The sequence below is a fragment of the Equus quagga genome, chromosome 8 (assembly GCF_021613505.1).
Source record: "Equus quagga isolate Etosha38 chromosome 8, UCLA_HA_Equagga_1.0, whole genome shotgun sequence".
Taxonomy (NCBI): domain Eukaryota; kingdom Metazoa; phylum Chordata; class Mammalia; order Perissodactyla; family Equidae; genus Equus; species Equus quagga.
The window spans coordinates 77,551,702-77,574,711 of record NC_060274.1 but is presented as its reverse complement, the minus strand read 5'-3'; the positions used below and the strand labels follow the sequence as shown (position 1 = coordinate 77,574,711).

General features: G+C 36.5%; 1 protein-coding gene across 1 annotated transcript in view; it reads right to left on the bottom strand.

Annotated features, from left to right (window-relative positions):
• Positions 1 to 23,010, bottom strand: part of ABCB5 (ATP binding cassette subfamily B member 5) — a 112,020-nt gene that overhangs the window by 5,700 nt on the left and 83,310 nt on the right. The window contains exons 20-25 of the mRNA XM_046670406.1: positions 17,484 to 17,687; positions 14,675 to 14,775; positions 13,654 to 13,794; positions 6,742 to 6,898; positions 4,147 to 4,344; positions 2,102 to 2,308 (exon numbers count right to left, since the gene is read on the bottom strand). Coding sequence (XP_046526362.1) covers positions 2,102 to 2,308; positions 4,147 to 4,344; positions 6,742 to 6,898; positions 13,654 to 13,794; positions 14,675 to 14,775; positions 17,484 to 17,687 — 1,008 coding nt within the window. The remainder of the gene's footprint in view (positions 1 to 2,101; positions 2,309 to 4,146; positions 4,345 to 6,741; positions 6,899 to 13,653; positions 13,795 to 14,674; positions 14,776 to 17,483; positions 17,688 to 23,010) is intronic.

Sequence of the window (23,010 nt, the reverse complement as noted above, 5' to 3'; positions counted from 1 at the left end):
GTCTCTTCCTTACTCCAAATGGTCATTTACATTGCTGCTAGATTAGTAGTTCCAATGTCCTATTCCAAAATGATATTTTGGCACCAGATTTCTTTGTGGTTCTACATATTTTGGGAGGTAACAGTGATATGAAGATAAACTAAAGTCAAATTCGAAAACACTGAGAAACAAGCTATTCTTTCTTTTAGGAAATAATATCTTGGTTCTCAAAGTTTACAGTAAAAAGTTAGCACACTGAATCTCTACAGTATGTAGTTTTGGGTAAATTTGAGAAATAGTACAATAAAAAGAATGAAAGATAAACAATTTAAGAATAAAGGTCAAATTGTACAAATATAAAATGGATAGCATTTTACCATATGTAAATTTAAGAAAAAAAACTATCAGAGTTAAGTGGATAATAATCTGACCATGAATCAACAGTGTGGTGAATGCCTTGGTTAAAAAAGGGAATTACCATTGAAAGACACTTACAGGGTCACAATATTTATAAAAAATATGTTAATCCTTCCATTATAGTTAGTAATGCAGAACCTTACTGGAGTGAGGGAAATTGTATTAATGGTCTGCTCCTGGTTGTAGGCCTTGTTTAGTATGGAGGGGATGGTGAGGGAAGATCTAGTAGTATAAAAGAGAGTAGGTGACCATTATCCTCCCCCAAAGAAGAGGGTATTAGAATAGTTGTTTGATATAATGATTATTAAATTTTGGCATTTCCTTTTAAAGTGAGATATAAAATGACATTATAAAATTTGTTTCTAGGGCCAGCCCCATGGCCAAGTGGTTAAGTTCACACTCTGCTTCAGCGGCCCAAGGTTTTGCTGGTTCAGATCCTGGGCACAGAACTAGCATTGCTCATCAAGCCATGCTGAGGGGGTGTCCCATACAGCACAACTAGAAGGACCTACAACTAGAATATACAACTAGGTACTGGGGGGCTCTGGGGAGAAGAAGGGAAAAATAAAATAAGATTGGCAATAGATGTTAGCTCAGGGCGATTCTTAAAAAAAGAAATTTGTTTCTAATTAAGAGTATCTATATTTTAATTTTACTTTGTGTGAGAGTGTATGTAGGTATATATAAACACTCAGGTGTTGCAAGCACTGTAAGTTATGATTACCCATCTCTGAGCGCTAATTCCAGATTTGTTTCAATGCTTGCTATGCCAAAGACTTCTCTACGGTTAGCCAAGGTTTTTAACTTTTCTGAGATTTCGCATGAGCTGTCACAGTCAATACAGAGAGGTGACAAAAATGGCAGGCACAGACCTAACGCTCTAGTGGGGAGAGGAGACACTAACAGGTCAATAAGCACTCAGGATAATTTCATACCGTGATAAATGTCCTGAAGACTATGTGATAGGTGACAGGCATGGTTGGGACTCTAAGGTGGCCAGGGAAGGCCTTTGCAAAGGTGATATTTTAAGGAGGTTGAAAGTTAAGGAGCTGGCTCTTCAAAGAGCCAAAGGAAGCGAGGTCCCAGCTGAAGAAACAGCAAGTGTAAATGTCCTGAGGTAGGGAAGAACTTGGCATGTTCAGGAATCAGAAAAAAGGCCAGCATGGCTAGAGAAGAGTGAGCATATGGTGAGGAGTGAGCTAGAGAGGCAAGCAGGGCCAGATTACAGAAGGCCTTACCAGCCACATAAGGTGTTTGGACTTTATTCTAAGTGCAAAGGGATGCCATTAGGAAGTTTTAGCAGGGAGGGATCTGGTCTAATTTATGTTTTTACCTTTGAAAAGAAAGAGATCCTTTCTCTCTAGTTGCTGTGAAGAAGAAGAATTATAAAAGGGCAAGAGTGAAAGCAGGAAGACAAATTAAGAGGCTGCTGGAGTTGTCCAGAGGGGAATGATGGTGGTGTAGACATGAGTAGAGTGTAAATGGATAGAAGGTGAAGAATCGAAAAATGAAAATTAAATCAGTGAATGTTAATACAGTTTGGTCTTGGAAAAAACAGTCACACAAAATTCTCAAACTTTGCTTTTTACATCTAACTACATTAGATGCTGGCAATAAATAAACTGTATAATCAACCCTTAGGCCCAGTAAATTACTTGGGCTTACTTGGCAGCTTTGTAGTTCAAGATTTCAGATATTTTCTTACCTCAGGGAGACCCTCAATAAAAGAATGGATATTTGCTGCATTTGCTACTTCTTTTATCTCATCTAATGGCACAACACGGCTGTTATCACCATAGGCAATGTTCTCGGCAATGCTACAGTTGAAGAGCACAGGCTCTTGAGAAACAATTGCTATTTGGGAACGGAGCCATTGTATGTTCAATTCCTTTGCATCCACACCATCAAAAAGCTGCCAAAAGCATAATGGAGAATGGTATGTGAAGATCCAACAACAGTATCATGTTACAGTTCACTGTATTCAAACATACACAAATCAAAACAAGATTAGGAATTCAAGCTATTTCATGGTATAATGTTACCCAAGGAAGGCTCATAAATCATATGCTGTATAGAAGCAGACTGCACATAACTGACTAACATGCCGACTCCTAAACTTACTTGACATTTCTAGGAATGACCACATATTCTAGAGACCTGCCCAAAGTCTAAAGTCTGGTGCTCTGTACTGAAGTCAGATGGAAAATGAACAACTTCCACTGTAACAGGATCCCACTTTATTAAAGCCCAGTGAGAGAGTAGACGTAGACTGATACAGTAGTTCACATGTAGAAATATGTTATTTTGTACATAGCCATGTTTATTCATATGAACAAATAGCAACACTCAACTACATTTGATGAGCATATCTACTATGTGATGGGACTTTTCAGGCACTGGGGAAATAGCGGTAAACAAGACAAAACTCTCCTGCAGCTTAAATTTTAGTGGAGAGAGGAAGGCAATAAACACACTAACAACTCAAACTCAGAAGAAGAAAGTGTCCTGAAGACAGGATGGTGGGATAAAGAGTGACTGAGGATGTGGGAAGTGGGTGGGTGGATGCATCATTTTCTATAGACTTATCTAAGAAGCCCTACCTAAGGAAGTAACATTTAGATTGAGATATGAATGATGAGAAGGAGCCAGCAAAGAAGTAAGAGTAAGAACATTCTATGCAGGGGAATAGCAAGAACAAAGGCCCATAAATGTGTTTAAAGAACATAAAGAAGCCAGTGAGACTGACACACGGTGCACAATGACATAGGGAGTGACAGGAGAGGAGTCTGGAGAGAGAGGAAGATCCTGAAGGACCTTGATTGATGATATGGATTCTGGCTTATTCTAACTGCAGTGGGAAACCATTGGAGAGTTAAAAGAGGGAGTGTACTATGCTATGAGCAAATAGATGAGTGCTACCTAATTTCGGTACTCATTGTTAACTCATTGTTCTTACTGGTAACAACGCAGCCATTTTGGACCATTCCGTTGTGCAAATAGTCATTGAGAATCTGTGATGGGGAAAAGACTGAACTGCAGGAGAATGAGGACTAATATGACAGTCTGACTTTTAGGAGCTTATGGTTTTTTGTGGGGAGGAGGAGGCAGAACAGGAAGTTATGTTTGTATGTGTGACGTAGTATTGGTTGCGGGGAGAGGATAATTGAAAACCTGAATATAAGGTAGGGTAAGAAAAGTGCTAGGTGAGAAAAACTGTCCTTGGAGTTCAAAGGAGGGAGAGACTGCATTTTTTTGAGACCGGAATGCAGGACTTAACAGAGCTGATTCAAATAATCTCTAATCATGCATAAGGTTTTGAGAGTTGGGGGAGTGGGGATGGCCAGCAGGAACAGCAGGATTCCTGAACCAGGGAGGCAGAGAAAACTATTATCTCTGTCTTAAATCAGAAGAGAATAAAGAAAAAGCCCAGATGTAGATATTAGACCCATACTCCAATACCTGTATTCTAAAAGAATTCCATGGCTTATAAGATCAAAATTTCTGCTGCCATAATGGTTGAAGAATCTTTGGGTCTTTGTAGTTAGCCTCTAAGTCCTATCCATCAAAAAAGCCCTGTCCCTCATTTCTGTTATTGGTTTGCTTGTCCTCTAAGTTAAGGGATAGAGATTTTTTTGGATAACTACTGCACTGTTTGCCCTACCCAAACCAGTGAGGAAGCTTAAGTTCAAGGGAATGTTTAAGGAGAGCACCACCAACACCCAAATAAGTTGTATGTAAATTCAGTCTTACCACTTGTCCTTTCACGGGGTCATAAAATCTCTGCAGAAGTTGGACAGAAGTGCTTTTCCCACAGCCACTGCTCCCAACAAATGCTACTGTCTTCCCTTTTTCAATAATCAGGGATAAGCCACGAAGGATGAGAACATCTGGGCGACACGGATAGAAGAAGGAGACTTCTCGAAATTCTATATTCCCTTCACATGTGTCCTGTAAAAGACAGTTGGCATTGTTTAGAAGGATGACTTAGAAAGGTTGTAACACATTATAACACACTGGCTGAGTGCTTTCTGAAATCTGTGTGTTTCCACAACCACTTTAATTTTAAACCATTGTATTCTTTTCTGTAGAGCTGCTAACTGCACATTGGTTTCTGTCACTTTTGTTTTGATTTTTATATCAGTAATTCTTCTGGTCTTTACTACTGGACTTCACCAAGTTCCTAAAAAGCACTGGTTTCCTTCAGCCTCACTACCTACACACAATCCAATCTGCAGTTTAGCTGTTTGACTAGCTCCTCTGAATAAATACATCATTTTTTAAAAATTTAATTTGTGCTTTACAGACCTTTATTACTAAATTAAGAATAGCTGGGGTCCTCATAAACTGTATGCATAAATGTTATTTTTGTAAGTTGGACCATGTCTTAGAGTTAATAAACATTACATTTTGAATTCAGAATTATCTTTGTTTTCAGTTGATCATTATTTGGCAGTGACACTTGCCTAAAAGTTTATTTTTCTCTCTATGCTTCAATCTCTTAAGTGGTTGACAACTTATAAACAAATACTTAACATACACCAGGGATGTTTATAAAAGACTTCCCAGAACTATCACTAAATGATGATTAACTTCCCTTCATATATTTGGTTCATAAGATTTTAGGTTATTTTGAACTTCATGTTTGCCCTCAATCAATTGCATTTTAATTAATTTAGTCAGGATTAACAGTCACGCTCAGCATATTCTCAGCCCAGCATACAGGTAGGAGGCAAGGGTAGGTGGAGGGGAGGAGCACCAAAAAATGTCTGACAATAATATTATTCTGTTGTCAAAGGAATGAAATGTTAACATGTGGTTAAGAGTTCTAGAATTAGAAAAAAATATCTGGAAGGATATACACCAAAACGTTAAGCGTAGTAGTAGCTTATTTTCAGTTTATTCAAACTTTCTGTTTTGCCCCCTACAGCATATGAATATTATTTGTGCAAAAAAGGTTAAAAGAAAAAACCCAGAATACTGCAGAATAATGGAGAGTGCAATTATTTCTCTGTATGCTCTGGTACCTTTGGGAAAGGCATAGAGAGATGTTTTAGACTTCTGGACTTGAACACATTTTAAAATTTATTCTTAACTATTTTAAACATTTTATTATGGAAGATTTCAAACATCTATAAAAGTAGAGAGAATAATGTAATAGGTTGCCACATGCCTATCTCCCAGCTTCAATGATTATCAATATTTGCCAATTTTGTTTTACCAGACTTTAACTTTTAAAAGCATAGGGAGTGATATTTAGAAGTATTTGTATATTAAATAAAATGAAAATTAAATAAGTTAATTTTATAGTCTTTATAAGAAACATTTTCATAGTCTATGTCGTGTATATAGTTCTATGAGGACATTTATCAGTGAGACTCTCAATCCTACTACCGTAACGTTTAGAAAGAAATGAGTAGCAATATTATTATACATGTAAATTGCAAGACTAAAAAAGTTTCCTATACCCTTTACTTTCTAAAGAAAAAGTATGAAATCTTATTTTGACCATATCTTTGAGCATTCTATTTTGAGAGTTTCAAGATCTTTTTATTTTTGTCACTAACAACTGGCATTCTTTTTAATAATTATGCAGTTCTAGTGATAGTGTTTTAAGCTGTCTACATATACATCTTTTAAAATTCTAGAGCAAAATAATTTGAAACGCAAAATTTCTTTTAAGTATACCTAATGGCTATTTTTACTTTTAAATTGAAAATGTCTAGAAAGGTCTTAAAATTGAATATATATTTAATGTACAAGACTACAATTGAGAGGCTTGTTTTGAAATTATATAATCTCCGTATTATTTTCCTTTTAATATTCATAGTCCTTTAGAGTTTGTGGCTAAATATGTACATGAATTTAATAAATATAGTTCCTTCTTTTTCCTGTTCTGTTTGCCGATATATTTCCAATGAAAAATGGCATCTGAAGCAGCAGGGCACTGTTTACTTTGCATATATTATCAGAGAAAAAAACCGAATAAACCCTAATGCAAATCTTCACCCAAGATTAAAACTTTTGTCATCCAAATAAAATTAAATATATAAATCAATCTTTTGTTCAAGAACATTCTCATGGCATCAGGCAAATAAATAAACTAGAAGCATATGTTTTTTAAAATAAAATACGTATATTTTAGTAGTAGAGGTGAAAATTTCATTAAGACAAGACCCCCTATCTCCCTTGGTAGCCATTACAATTATTTTATCCAAGCTTTTAATTCTTTATAGCACTATCTTTTGCAAAGTTATCAAATAATGACTTCATTTAAGTCTCTCTTTAGAGACCATGCATACGGACAATTAATAATAAATGGACATTTAAAATCATAGTTGTGCTTACTGTTTCTTTCCCTTCTTGACTATAGCTGTCTATAGTTGGTTTCTTTTCCAACAAAGCAAACAGATGTGCAGCCCCAGATTTGGCTCTCGAATATTCAGGTGCCAAAACAAATGTTTCTCCAATGGCCATAGCTCCGTATGCAATTGCAGTAAAAACTCTATCAAAAGATAAAGCATTTGAATCTAGTCAGGTACATTTTCAAACAATGGAGCTCTAAAATTAAAGGAAAAACCAGGCACAGGAATATAATCTTTTGGCTTAGACAGCACGTCTAACGCTGAATGCCTAACAATGATATCTCTTTTGCAATTTTCTACCACACAGTGATTATCCTTTGCTCTGTACACAAAAATAACCTTTGGAGCTCAGGTAATCTTAAAAATTTCTTTTCCAATTAGGGACATAGATCAAAGGCCCTAACTAGTGAATATAAATGTTCTTAGCCACCTTGATATAAGGCTCACTTGCTTAGAGATTTGACAGAGAATTCAACTGATAAGAGGAAGAATGAGTCTCCAGTAGTGAGATCTGAATTTACACAGTTGATATGAATTTTTTTTTCTTTTTTTGCATATAATGTAGTTAGAACAAATAATTGATGCCAGATGATTGGTTATCTCTCTGAAGTGCTACATGATGTAAAGAGAGAAAAGCACAGAGATTGTCCCTTGTTAAGGTCCTCAAAACAAAATTTGACTAAAATACACTTTAGCAGGACTAGAAGAAGAGCTTTGATCTTTTAAGTTTGCTATAGATTATGATCTGTTTCAAAACATGTTAATTATAAAATGGTAAGTATGCAAATGATGTTTGGAAGCATACAGAATATTCACAGAAATGTGGCATATCACGTGGCCATGGCTAAGTATTTTTCTCTCATTTGATTTTTCATTTTAGACAGGAAAACATTTTACTGGAATGAAAAATAATGCATCTCAGTAGCAGAACAAAAGGTATAATTCACCTAAGACTGGACAAGCTTCACTGGCAATATTTAAACACTAGGCAGTAAAAGGACATCACAGAACCCAGTTGCTTGTTTGCTGTGCTGGATCACAGCAAGATAAACATGTCTGGTCTCCTTGTGAATCTCTCTGGAGGTGGAACCTACCAATGGGTGGATGTTGATGCAATCTCTTCAGTGACCTAGACCTCAGATCATGAATCGTGTTGTCAAAGGTTAAATACAGTGTAAAATATAAAAACAACCAGTTTACTGGCAAGCCTCATGCTAAATTTATTGTAGCCACTAGTTCTCTGATGTTAAGGCATTCTAAGTACTAATACAGAAATTGTTTAATGTGAAAATACCATTCAAAATACTTAATACTCAGCTATAAATATCAGAAGTGGTTATTGAGCTAAGGTAACACATTAGAGTTGTTTTTTTTTTTTTTAATGGAAGGAAAAAATCAGACTTAACCCTCAGACTGATTCAAGAGTCAGCAGGTGAGATGGGAAGATAATTGGATTACAAGTGAGGAGACCTGGATCCTTGACCCACAAGGATCCTGGACCCACAAGCTTCCCAGAACAACTGAGAAAATACCTTCTTCCTCTGATTTGAGATGTGCCAAAATATCTACCTGCCTAAAATCTCCACCATTAAAAGTCAGTTTAAGCATTAGGCATAAATGTACAGAGGCTAATGTCTTTGTTAGGTCACTCTTAAAATGGAAATTTACCAAGAAGGCCTTCCATTTAGAATTTGGTCTGTGAGAAGTTAGATGTGTGAGATGAGCTCCAGGTATCTGCATTTTTAACAAGCTCCTTGATTGGTGAGTTGCAAAACCACTGATTTAGAGAATGGCACATTCTTTTTACTTAAGGAGGTTTCTAGTTGGAAGGAGTTTTCTTTGTAAACCTCTTCCATTCAGTTAGTTGATTAGATAGAAAACTGTCTAGTCACCCTAGACTCCAGAAAGCACATGGTCTTCTAGGCCAGGTATAATTTAGTGTGCCAAAGAGACACTTGTGACACATTCATGGTAGCTGGGGGCCACATTGGGTCTCTAAGAAGGCTGGAGACTTTGGTGTTGAAGGCAAATCTCATCTATTCACATTTTGTACAACCCTGTATCCATATTTTGCAGAAACTCTCTCCTTTGTCTATACTATAAAAGTATGAGCATCCCTACTTTGTCTGTAGTCTGGTTGAATGAAACTCAAATAACAAGTGATACTAGTGGCCCTAGCTCAGATAGATCCCTGTTTCTCCCTTCCTTCAGGGAACGGGGAAATACCAATGTGATACTGTTCATTAATCATGGTTCTGATGTTAATAGTCTTCCATATGCTATGACAGCTAAAATGTTTATGTCTCCAGAAATGACCCTTTTTAATGAATTTCATGAAAAGAAATTCAGGAAGTACCTAGGCCAGTAGGAGGAGGAATTTTTGTACTGGGGCCTTTTAATTCTCCTATATTTTAGGGTCATAAAATAACATTAAGCACGTTATTTGTTCCATTTATGTCAAGAATCAGCCCAGCTCTGGATATTCAAATGTTTGGAAAACTACACAAGAATTTAAAAAAAAATAATTTTACAGAAAGAGTCTATGAAACTTTGTCTACAGAATTCGTAAAATAATGATTATAATGATAATAATAGAAAAAATTGTCCACTAAGCAAAGCTTCTGACATCTTGAATCATGAACTTGAATCTGTGCTCTCCTACTTGCTGGTTAAGTGACTTTGGGCAAGGTAGGTAACCTCCTTGAGTCTTACTTAATTTTCCCCATCTATAAAATGGGAATCATAATATTTCATAGGGTAGTTGAAAGGATTAAGCAGATAATGTACAAAAAATCCTTCATACTGAATAAGGATTCAATCAAGGTTTGGTGTTACAGTGATTATCATATGAAACAGAATAGTTGGCAGTCTTGAGAGGTCCCTTTCAAGAAACATCCTATCTGATGTCACTTGCAGGCAAGATAGTGATTAGCATGATTCTGAGTTTGTATCATTCTTTTTCTTCTTTCTTTCTTTCTTTTTTTGCTGAGGAAGATTCACCCTGAGCTAACATCTGTGCAAATCTTCCTCTATTTTTTTGTATGTGGGTCATCACCACAGCATGGCTGATGAGTGGTATAGGTCCATGCCGGGGTTCTGAACCTGTGAAGCCCAGGACACTGAAGCAGAGCACATCAAACTTAACCACTACACCATGGGGCTAGCCCCTGTATCATTGTTTAACTGAGAAAAGTCTTTGCTTAGTTTTAACCTAAACAAATCTCAGTATGTAGAAGTAGACTCCCAATTACAAACATCCTATTTTTATATAAATAGTTATCTTTGACTTAGACCTGGTCCTTCTGCCAAAGCACCTGGTGTTATGTGTATGCATGTAGAAGGGAAGAAAAATAGGAGAATCCATGAAAAACAGGAGTAGAATCTGTAAAAAGTAGAATCTGGAAGCACATTTTTAGGAATGACTGGACTGCCTAACCATGCATCACTCCAAATTTCCCCCTTTATTTTTGATTCAGTCATTCATTCAGTAAATATTTATTGTGTGCCTACTATGTGCCAAGCTCTTGTTTTTGGCTCTAGGGAAATGTCAGTAACCAAAAGAGGCCAAGTCCTGCCTTTGCTGAGCTTACAGTCTATGCACTCAGTAAATAAGGAAATAAAAAAGATAATGTCATATAGTGGTAAGTGCCATACACAAAATGAAACATGGTAATGGGATAGAGAGTGATGAGGAGGAGGGATAAGGGGACTACTTTCAGCCATCAGCAGAAGTCTCTCTGAGGAGTGGACTTAAGAGGAGAGGCCTGGATAGTGAGAAAGAGGCAGTCTGGCAAAGAGGTGGAGAATGATCATTCCAGGCAGAGGGAAGAGAAAATGCAAAGGCACTGAGATGGGAATTCCAGCAACAGAAATGGCAAGTGTGGGGCTGATGTGCAGTTCACAAAAAAGACATTGGTGGATGAGGTTGGAAAGGGAGGCAGAGATGTGATTGTGCAGGGCTTTCAGGTCAGAGTAAGGAACTTGGCTTTATTCAAATTTCAATGGGAAATCATGACAATATTTTAATAAATTGATGGAATTAGATTTGTGTTTTAAAAGAGCAGTGTAGCTGCTGTGTGGAGAATGTATTATAGGGAAGCAAGAGGGGACACAGGGACATTAGTGAGCAAGTTGCTGCTGTAGTCCAATCAAGACAGGCAAGGAGGTAAGGAGGAGGGTAACATGCGTAGAGATGGTGAGAAGTATTTTGGAGTTAGAGCTGTCAGGACCGGATGCTGTATGTTGTGGGTGAAGGCAAGAGAAGCAACAAGGATGACTCTTAGATTTTTGGGCTGAGCAAATGCATGAACGGTGGTGCTGTTTACTAAGATGGAGAAGTCTTGGGGAAGAGGAACTTTGGTGAGGAAAAAACCTCATGTTCTATTTTGGATACATTAAGATATTATTAGACATCCAAGTGGAGCTGTCCAGTAGGTAGCTGGATAAGCGTGTGATGTTCAGGGGCAGGGTCAGAATTGAAAATACACAGAAAGGAGTCATCAGGACACAGGTGATATTCAAAAGCATCAGACTGGATAAAATCGCCAACGAGTGTGTAGATGAAGAGCTCTGAGAGTGCTAAAGCTCTCCAACATGTGGAGGCCCGGCAGAAAAATGGAAGCCAGTAAAGGAAACAAAGAAGGAGGGCCAATAACAAATGAAAAAAGCCTAGGGAAGAAAATGTTTCAGGAAGGAGACTGTCAAATGTTGCTGAGAGATCAAGTTAGGTGAGATGGGAGAACTGAGCACTGGATGGCTGTATGGGTGGGTGAGATGGAGGCCAGTGGTGACCTTGACAACGAGTCTTTCTAGTGGCATGGTGGGAACCAAGGCTTGACTGAAATGAGTTTAAGGGAGACTGTAAATGAGAAGGTGCACAGACAAAATAGGCAACTCTGGAATTTGTTTTGCTGCAAAGGAGAGCAGAGTGATTGGAAGTAGGTAGAAGGGGACTTAGGGTCATGGGAGAGATTTCTTTCTTTTTCTTAAGACAGGTGATTATAAAGCAAAGAAATAGTAGTAACAGAGAAACTAATGTGAAGAGATGATTGCAGGAACCCATCGTAGACAGGGATGGTTAATTCTTTCACAGAAATGTCAGGCATGGTGAACTACGTGGTAGCCTGGTGAGTTTGGTGATGGAAAGATGAGGTGGTTCTCTCTTGATTGCTTTGTTATACCACCTTCAAGTAAAACCATTAGAAATTAATTTGAATTACAATTGCTTTTAAAAATGAAAATTCTTCTGTGAGAATTGATAAAATCACCACACACCCTACACTAGTATGAATATATTTAATTGACTTGCTTTCTACTAATACCAAAGACCAGTTATACAGAAGGAATGGGACCCTGGGGATTTAAAGACAGCTGCAGAAAGTATAGAGCAACTATGAGGAAAATATGTTCTGTTTCAAACAACTGGCTTGCAAACAAACTTTTGAAATACAATCAACTTTTAAGCTGTGATTGCCTGCATTATATTAGAACCAAGGGAGAAACTTGCTAAGTTAGTGCAGGCCAGTGAGCTGAATTAATTAATTTAGGTGATTCTACATTTAGCTTCTTGTTAATCTATCTATGTAAATTAGTCTATGTAATTACAATGAAGCCCAAGGCTAAATGTCAGAATTGTGGCTTATATGTTCACACAGGCAAAACTGCATACTGTTTTAGAGGGTAGGAGAACACTAGAAGGGAGCCTACAATTTCTGTTGAAATCTTAAATACAGAAATTCCATTTCACCAGGAAATCTGTTTCCAGGAAACTGCTAAGTGCCCTTATTGTCAAGTAAGATTCAGGAATACGGGGTTGGTAAACTATGGACAGTTTTCTTCTGAGTGCCTAGCAAAGAAAGTTCCTGGGAACTCAGTTAATGTTTGATAAATAAATAAACAATCACATGAATAGAAACTAAAAATTATTCCAAGGTATTCTGAAATTATTTGCTTCAAATGACTTTTGGTCACTTCCTCAAATTAAATATATCCTCAAAGTACAAATATGTGCCACCAATGAAGATATTCAGAAGAATGTGCCTGAGACTTGGGAGGCAAATCCCAAAGAAGAGTCCTCAAAATGTTTTGCCAAATGTACCAAGATTACACCTTGGTACAGGTGTAGTCTCACAAGTCATTATTTTGAAGAGGTTGATCTTTGCTTTGATGTGTATGTTTTGGTGGGCTTGTTAAAAAACATAACGTTACTTTTTGAAGTCAAATATTGTATGGATTTCTCTAGCTCTAAACATTTAGCAGAGACATTTCTGATATAGATTAGCAACATTTTGGCATCTTAGGGAGGCTTAGGAGGCTCAGAATTAACACTCAAAAATTAATTTGTCTAATTTCAGAAGTTGAATTTAGGTGTTCCTATAAAGTAAAGAAATTTATAACTATGTGAACAGAATTCCAAAATAGAAGCTCCAACAAATGCTTTGGGAGGAGGTACGATCCTCCTCCCATTGGGATGCCACGATCAACTCCAAATGTGACTTTTCTGAAGGGAAATACTCATTTATATGTGTTTCTTTTGGAATATTTGCTTAGCAAAGAACTCAACCTCACTGATTTATAGTCAAACTTGATAAGGCCATTTCCACCGTGGGAGTTCCATGAAGCCTCACAAATTCCAGAAGGCATATTTTACCCTCCATTCCCACATTCTAGTAAACTGCAGCAGGGAGCACTTCATTTGGGAGTTTAACTCAGATTATGTGTATTTATCAGTTAGAGTCCACTTATAGATAATAAATAATAAAAAAATATATTTAGAAATTATCCCAGCATGTCTTTTCCACATATGTGATTTAAATGATAATGCACTATAAACTAGACATCTTTCTGGTTAAAGTACATGGTCCATTTACAGGGTATATATATTTGCATAACTTACATGAACATGCCCTCTGGGGTCATTCGTCCAGCTTGAATTAAATAGACTCCAAATCGAAACCCTGTTGCATAGGCAAAATACACAAAGGCATGGCTGAATGCATAGCAGCTTCCAATGATCTGTGCTTTCTTCAAGGTATTTCTGAAATGCACAAAATTTACCAAATAATGGGGCATGAGGCATAGCAAGTTCATTTTAATAAATGTAGAGTAATGACTATAGAATACTAGGCATGTTATCATTTAGGGGATATACATTTTTCTAAGAATTAAAGAGAAAGTGATTTTTTTTAACTACTAGAGAATTATTACAGAGAAAACAGAAAATATAATGATCTTCTCTATAGCTATATACTCTAGTTCAGTGTAACAAAGTTGCCCCTATCAAATGTACTTTCAAATTAATGGACAAGGTCTGTGAAAGGAGAGCTAAAGAAAGAGTTAAAGAGATTTGGTTTAGAAATATTTAGAAATATTTCTATTGTAATCTTGCAGTAAGAGAATAAATAGCGGAAATTAAAGGACAGTACCAACTATAAGCATGAGTGCAAAAGAGTACAAAGCTCTCTCTCTGATAAAGTAATACATAGAGTATCACTAAGTACATGTGATAAGGAGGGCTAGTTTAAAATTAAAAGGAATGATCATATTTATTTTGTATATATTCGTTTTAAAATGTGAACTATTTTAGAGAGTCAATATGAAGGGCTGAGAAATCTTATCTTCTTTCGTGAATATGTTATTTCCTCAATCTTGTTTCAGGAAAATAAAGAAAAATGTGCACATTTAGTAATAGTTCATGGCAATATGGGAGGACCTAAAATATATATTCTAACTGTGCTTGCTCTTGATTTCTCTTCTAGTCTCCTCTTGGTGAAATCATATGAGAAATTATGCTATGCTGCTACTAGGAAAGATTCCAGAGCAAATAAACTGGCAGGCTAACCACTGGAGTCATCCAGGAGTACTGCCTCTAGTGGAACAAACTACAGTTAACGGAGTCAGTAGGAATCTACAATCACCTGTGCTGAGTCTGAAGCGTCTCCTCATATGTTTGCTCAAAGGCTTTTTCTCTTGTTAATGACACTATAGTACGTATGTTCTCCACAGCTTCGGTTGCTATCTTATAAAATAGGACAATAAAATAGAGAAATAAAGTTAGTAATGGTTAAACTTCTCCTGGCTGTGAATTCCAGTCACTTACATCAGAGATATATTATTAGTACAAGTCAATAAGTTTTTCTGATGAGTTTTCTTAGCTTCCTTTTTTCTTTCCCAATAATAAGATAGAAAAATAAGATTTCAAGATAACAGGTTCAACGGAAATTTCCTTTGAAAAAATTTAGCCCCCTTCAAGTTTTCACTGAATTTTTATTTAAACTAGTTCCATAGGCAGAGGGATCAAATATTAGTGAGCATTATGTTCAAATGCAATTATGCAAAGGCCCTGTCCTATGAATTATGAGATAATTCAAGAAGAAGACAGCAGAGATAATCAAATAATTATTTTATTCTAGCACAGAAATGCAAATAGCAACCAAAAGGACTTAGGAAGATTGCAATAAAACAACATGGAGTGTGGTGATAGAATTCTGTATGAGATATAGCCATTTCTCATTTTGATGTCTGTGAACTTAAAAAGATATTTAATTCAAATATAATTAATGCTTCTCCATATTTATCCAGTTTTCAAAAAGAAGGAGTAATCACACGGAACTCAAAATGGAGGAGACTTTTGGCTTAGAATAACTTCGTGGACATGAGAACACGTGTTGACTTGAAAGAGAAACTTCCTGCTTTCACATTCTGTTTCCAGACTGGCAGAGTGGACTGTAGCACAGAGGAAGACCTAGGTGGATGCCTAGTGTTATTGGAAGGAGAATTCGGGTTACAGGAGAGAACTAGATTTCTGGACTGTGAGCAGGACCTCTGGAATTCTGCTCTCAATTTTGATGTTGCATTGTTCTAAATTCTCATTAATTCAAACTAAACTCAAAAAAACCTCCATATGTAACATATTCTGTCGTATGCAAGGAAAATGGATAAGAATGCTGAAAGCTTGAGAAAAAAAGAAATGAACAAAAAAATATTGTGATCACAATGGAGAAAGGAATAATATTACTACAGAACCTTAGAAAATAGTTTGTTTTTTTTTTCACCAATATGGCCATTTTAAGTCTGAAAAGTAAAACATTTGATGATTTGTCCAAATCTACACAGGCAACTGAAGAAGGACCAATATGTTTATGGGTCCATATTTTAAGTTTCAGTATTTGGTAAAATGACTGATTAAAAGCTACTGGGAAAGGCACATACTGCCTATTTGACTGGAGTTACTGATTGTATAGCCTGAGGTCACTCTAATAATACAAAAGGAAAAGTCAAAGGGTACATATACAACTAGAGTTTATGACATAAAAATTAAGATGAGTAAAATATAATAATTAGGGCCCCATTAATTTAGAAGTTGTGATAATTTGCACACGGGCAGGGCTAAACAACTTTTCACTGTCCCTGAGGCGAATGTATGTTAAGTAGTTTAGTCTGTACTGCCCAAGCAGACATTCCTAGGGTGATTATCTAGTGCAAGAAAGGTGGAAAGGTCCAAGGGTCACGAAAACCAGATTTTGATGAGTCATGTGCTTGGCATCCCTATTCACAAATATTAATGCTATTTATAATGTGTCAACTGCGATAGATCATAAATGATACTAAAATCATTTTTATATTAAGAGAATGTTCACCAATGTGATAATGGGGTTGGATGGCCAAGAGAAGATTCAGCCTTTACATGATATTAACTTCCTAAGGGCTGTCATGAGAAACAGGCTTTGGACCTCTACCAAGATGAAAGCTAAGAAGAGCAGGATAGAAGGCCAAGAAAAAAAAAGAAAAAAAAGGGACTGCTTGCCCTGTAAGGCTATCCAAGGACAGGCGCTGGGAAAATAATGCATTGCCAGTGGAGGGTAGAAGATGGATGAATCTTGACAGGGAGGATGTACAGGGAATTCCTCCTCTGGGTTTGGGTGAGTGGTTGGATCAAATGACATTTCTCTCAGTTCTTAGAAGCTATGATACTGCAATACTAATGTTTCCATAAATCTCTAATATGATGATTATTTTTATGAATATGATTGGTACTGAGAAGCTTAAATATGTCAAGGCACTTTCCAAGTAATTAAATAAATCGTTCATTTTGGTCAGTATAAAAAGGGTCCTTGTCTCTAAAACCTTGCTTTAGGCACTATCATTATCAGTGCATTGCCTTGTATTCAGTATCTATTATATTTCCTCTTTATTTTGAAAAATAAAATACTCAGAATTGTTCAAGAAAATTTTATTATTCAATAATCAGAGAATGGGAATCACAATGTTAGCAAATTCTCCCATGATATAATAACAGTAATAATGGCTGACATTAAGTGCTTACTGTCTTCCAGACACTATTCTAAGTGTTTTGCATAGAATAATGCTAAACGTTTTCTGTAATGCTCAAAAAATCTGTAAGTGGATAATACTATTATTCCCACTTTACAGAGGAAGAAATTGAAGTCTAGAAAGGTTGACATAACTTGCTCATATCATACATTCTTTTAGTGACAGAATTTGGATTCTAATTCAGCTAATTTGTCCCTAGAATCCATGCTCTAAATCATGCACTGCATTGCGATAACATATTTACATTCCTTCCTAAACTGGTTTATATGCCTTTCAATACATATACGCCACTTTACAAATTCCTGAGAAAGGAAGTTAACATATCATAAAGACGGGAGCTCTGATTGTTTTTCTCTTAAAACGTTATGATGGTAACAACAGGTTTTATTTTACCTTTCCAGCACGCTTAAGTTCTTGCTTATCCTTGTTGGCAAATCCAGTCATTGCTGCGGTTTCAATCATTCCTGTCAGAGCAAGTACTGGAGCAATACTCAGAATCAAGAGTGTCATCTCCCATCCATATATGAAGGAAATGATAACTGACAGTCCCATGTTAGTTGCATTTTGTGTTAAGACACCAACCCTTGAGCCTGTTGCCTATAATCAGACATATTTTGGAAAAAAAGTCAGTTAATTTTAAATTTACAAGAATTGCTATTATAGTATCTTGCAAACCAAGGTAGGCTTTCTTTTTTAAGGATTTCTGCTTCGATTTTTATGTTGAGTTTATACTTAGAGATTAAATAATACCCATATTTTAAAAATGCTCTGTACTAAGGAGTAAATATGCTTTGTCTACCTTATGTTCGATATTGTCCTTTGATATGTCCCTATCATTCTTTAAATATGTCCTTACTTTCTTTCTTTCTTTTTTTTTTTTTTGAGGAAGATTAGCCCTGAGCTAACTACTGCCAATCCTCCTCTTTTTGCTGAGGGAGACTGGCCCTGAGCTAATAACCATGCCCATCTTCCTCTACTTTATATGTGGGACGCCTACCACAGCATGGCGTTTGCCAAGCGGAGCCATGTCCGCACCCGGGATCCGAACCTGCGAACCCTGGGCCACCGAGAAACGGAATGTGCGAACTTAACTGCTGCGCCACTGGGCTGGTCCCTGTCCTTACTTTCTGACACAAAAAGGTTTTTTAGATCCTACCTCTGGAATCTGTCATTTCTCCAAGGAGTCCTGGTTCCTTTGGGTGGAGAATGTTATTTAGAAGTCAATATATGGTGCTAGCTGTGCTCATTATTAGTGGAATGTCAGTGGACAGAACTGGGGAATGTGTGTGTGTGTACAGATGCAAGCACACATTGAAATCTATATTTATTTCTCTATTTATATTTCTTGAAATCCATGAGTTCACATCAATACCTCCTATTCCAATCCAACACTACAAGGTTATTTCCAGCCTTCTTCCAATATTTGTTATCCCCTTCTTCAACAGTGAGAACCTGGCTCCCAGTTTCCTTAACAGATTTATGTGATCAATCTCTCTGTATGTAACCAATCTGCTATCATGGTCCTTGCCTCTCCCCTGCATGGATGCCCTCCTCACTCTGTTCTGGCCCAGCTTTTACATACCAGGCTGCCGTCACACATGGATGCCCAACTCACCACATGTGGGCTCCAAAACTCAGCCTTGCCCCTTCTCCCTACACTGATGGAAGGCTGGCACTCAGCCACTATACCCTAGTAGCGTTGGACTGAATGATTGAGGATATTCATTAAAGTGTATACTTTAGACATGATATCTTGCATTCCTTTTTCTGCACTTTATAACTTGTTTTCACTGAGCAAAGTTCTAAGGAAGCAATATCAAGATAAAAAAGGAGTTAGAAATACCATGATATAAGGTAACAAAAGAAATTTGGAAACAATATTAAAATAAGTAGAAATATCTTTATAATAATATCTATTATTCTAGATATACAATAATACATAATAAATATAATATCTGTTTTAAAAGAACTTCATGTCTTATAAATCAGCTTTCAGTGGGACATGTTATAGGTAATAAACTGAAATGTTAATTCCCTTGGTGCTGGGATGAAAGAATGAGACCCCTATTTATCTAGAAACACAGATATAACCAACTAAAATATCAATTCTCATTTTAAAGCATATATTTTGTTCTGACTATGAAAACATGACAATTAGAAAAAGTTTAGATAATGTTAAAATTTACATCCTTCCCGACATAAATACATACACACATTCAGATTAAGATTATAGCGTGTATGTAGCTTCGTATCGTGCTTTTATCCCTTCGCATTATATTGCAAGCTTTTTCTTGAGTCATTAAATAATCTTCAGAAAACATCGATTGCTTCCAATTTTTCACTATAAAAAATAAAAATGTAACGAAAATCTTTATGCAAAATTTTTGTGCTCATCTTTTACTTCTTAATGTTAAATTCCTAGACTGGAGTTGTATATTAAAGGGTATATACTCATAATTCTTGATATTCTCAAATTGCTTCTCTAAAAGATTATATCAATTTTCACTAAAGTACCCCCAAATTAGTATAGTCATTGAAATAACAACAATAAAAAGCCCTCTCTCCCCCAAGGGCTCTGCCTTATTCCTAAAAAACTTGTGGCTTCAGTTTCAAGACTGCATATGGCAATTATCTGTTATTTCCCAATTTCTCACTAAACTATCAAAGAAAACTCCAAAAAAGTAAAAACAAATAACAACAGCAAACACAAAACAAAGCACCAGACGCTGAAAACTAAGACAGATAACCTATTTTAAGTGTCTTAGGGTATTACACACGAACTCTAAGACCTATGAGGCTGAAATAGAAATATCATTTGGTACATAATGCTGACTTACACCCTGACTTGAAAGATGATGAGGAGATAAACGATGCTGTATATTATAGGCTGAATTGTGTCGTTCTCCCCAACCCCATCACCCCATTCATATGTTGAGGTCCTGACTTCCAATTCCTCAGAATGTGACTATATTTGGAGATGAGGTCTTTAAAGAAGTAATTAAGTTAAAATGAGGTCTTTAGGGTGGGCCCTGCTCCAATATGACTGCTGTCCTTATAAGAAAAGGAAATTTGGATGTAGACATACTCACACAGAGGAAAGACCATATGAGGACACAACAAGAAGACAGCTATTACAAGTCAAGGAGAGGGGACTCAGAATGAAACCAATCCTGCTGACACCTTAATCTTGGACTTCTAATCTCCAGAAGTGTGAGGAAATAAATTTCTGTTTCAAGCTATCCAGTCTGTGGTAGTTTGTTATGGCAGCCCTAGAAAACTAATGCACTCTACTTGCTCCTCTGCTCCCACCCCCGCCATGAGTTTCAGAGTTATACAGAGCACATATCTGGATGGAGAGGCTATGGAACTTAAGCACTTGACTGTTGGAGGCCCCCGGCCCACCATATCACATTAACTACTGAATGCTCCTACAGCTGCATAAAACATACATACATTTTGCTATGAAATAGTTGGAAGTGTTTTTTAAAATTACAAATCAAGTTCTGTTAATAAGATATTCACTGTTCTTTTAATATAAAATTTATCTAAATATTACTAAGAAGTGACTTGCCATCCATTACTTGATAGGTTATGTTTTGTAGGCCTTTATACAATTATTAATTTCTTCTGTTTAGTTTCTTTTCATATTTTGAAGGCAACAACTTTTCTTTTTTCAGATCTCAGCTCTTGGCACTATATATCTATATTGTCAAAAGTATAAAACATATCTAGTAGGCAGTTATTCTTTTCTGTTTGGGTATTTCCTATTAGGTGGTCATAATATAATTTCTTTTCTCACTGTCTTCCTCTGTTTTTATCGCATTTACTTAAAAAAATTACAATTTTTGACAATAAATCAAAAGAAAGTAAAGAAAGCAGTAGAAAATAGAAAAAGTAAAGACAGAAAGACTGCGTAGGATTGTAGTTTTATATATAAGGTTATGCATTGTGTTAGAGAAAGAGGTAGAGAGACTTAACAGAGCCAAACTAGATGAACATTTGAGAGTCACTCAAAATTAGCCTAAGGATCACGCATATCAACCTCATTTCTAAAAACATCCATGTGTAAAGTTGGCAAACTTTTGATGAGACAGTCTTATATTTGAGCTTTTTGTTTGGGACATAAGAACTTTCTACAAAGTGACTTGCACTTGCATATCCTTGCTTATTCAATAAGCTTGGGTATCTACTCTTGTACTAATCTGTTGCCTGGAAATAAGATTGTTTACCTTTCTATATTGAATTTTGGTTTAAGCTACCAGAAACTTATTGAAATATTCAGTCAATGATGACAAGGACAGGCCACAAACACTGCCTTTTGGTGATAGTAGAGAATAAGAAAGATCTGAATATACTTTTCTTGTTCCAGGAAGCATTAACAGAAAATAACAGACATTTGGCCATGAAAGATACTATGAGAACTGAAGGAAAATGGAAAATGGTCTTAAAGACCTAGATGAATAGTGTACCTCTGGAAAGAATTTAGAACTGGAATCAGAGGAAATTTAATTAAGCTTCCTTAGATTCTTTAGCAACACGCACAAAGAAAAAGTTTTTCTTTGAAATTAAGAGCAAAAAGTAATGATTAAATAATTCTTCAGATAACAATTACTTATGGAGTATCTACTGTGTCTAAGGTACTATGCTAAATGTGGAAAATACAACTTTGATAAGAAAATTACAGCATACAAAAAGGAATGACTAGCATAAGAAAATAAATAGAAGGAAACAGTATGCAATTATAGAAATAAAATTCCATATGGTAGGATTTCTGCTTCTGGCTAACATGGAGTAACAGGGAATGGATTCATCCTCTCACTTGAAACAAACAAAAAATAGACAAAATACATGAACCAATGGTTTTCAAGATACTGGACCTAAGGCAACTAAAGGCAGAGATAGGAAACAAACAAGGTGAGCCCTATGATTGCCCCAGTTTACCCCTTGAAAGAGTTTACAGGCTGCAGATTAGGGAGGGTGAACTGAGACAGAGACTAACAGACTCGCTAAGTTGAGAAGCTAAAACTGAGAGGGGGCAGCCCCGTGGCCGTGGCCGAGTGGTTAAGTTTGTGTGCTCTGCTTCGGCGGCCCAGGGTTTCGCTGGTTTGGATCCTGGGTGCGGACATGGCACAGTTCGTCAGGCCATGTTGAGGTGGCGTCCCATATGCCACAACCAGAAGGACCCACAACTAAAATATACAACTATGTACTGGGGGGATTTGGGGAGAAAAAGAAAAAAAAGAAAAAAAGAAGATTGGCAACAGTTGTTAGCTCAGGTGCCAATCTTTAAGGAAAAAAAAAAAAAAGCTGAGAGTCTTGGAGAATCCAAAGAAGCTGGAGTTTGTAGCACAGAACACCAGAGAGGAGAGAGGTAAACAGGAAGAGAAATCTGGATGTCTGCAGAGTCCTCCTTGAGTATTCAGGCGAGCAGTACATGTGTGAGGGCTAGGAATAGTGCCTGGTGACATCAGCCAGACTGGAAAACCTCATGATTCACAGGGCACTGGATAGAGTACGTAGAAGGGTCTTGCTTTGGTAGTAGGCTCCAGTCCTGCCTAATAAACCTTAAAATCAGGACCCAAAAGGATAAAAAGTCCCTAGGTAACTTTACTGCAAAACAAGAATATTTATAGAAATAAAAAAATATCCAGCACCGCAAAATGTTAAATTCACAATGTATGGTATCCAGTCAAAAATTACCAAGTATGTAAAAAAGCCCCAAAATAGGACCCATAATGAGCATAAAAATCAATCAGTTGAAAATGACCCAGAACTGACACAAATGTTAGACTTAGCAGACAATGACATTAAAAGTTATTACCATTATATAACATACTCAAAAACTTAAGAGATAAGGAAGATATAAAAAAGACCCACATTAAAATTCTACAAATGAAAGTTTCAGTGTCCACAAATAAAG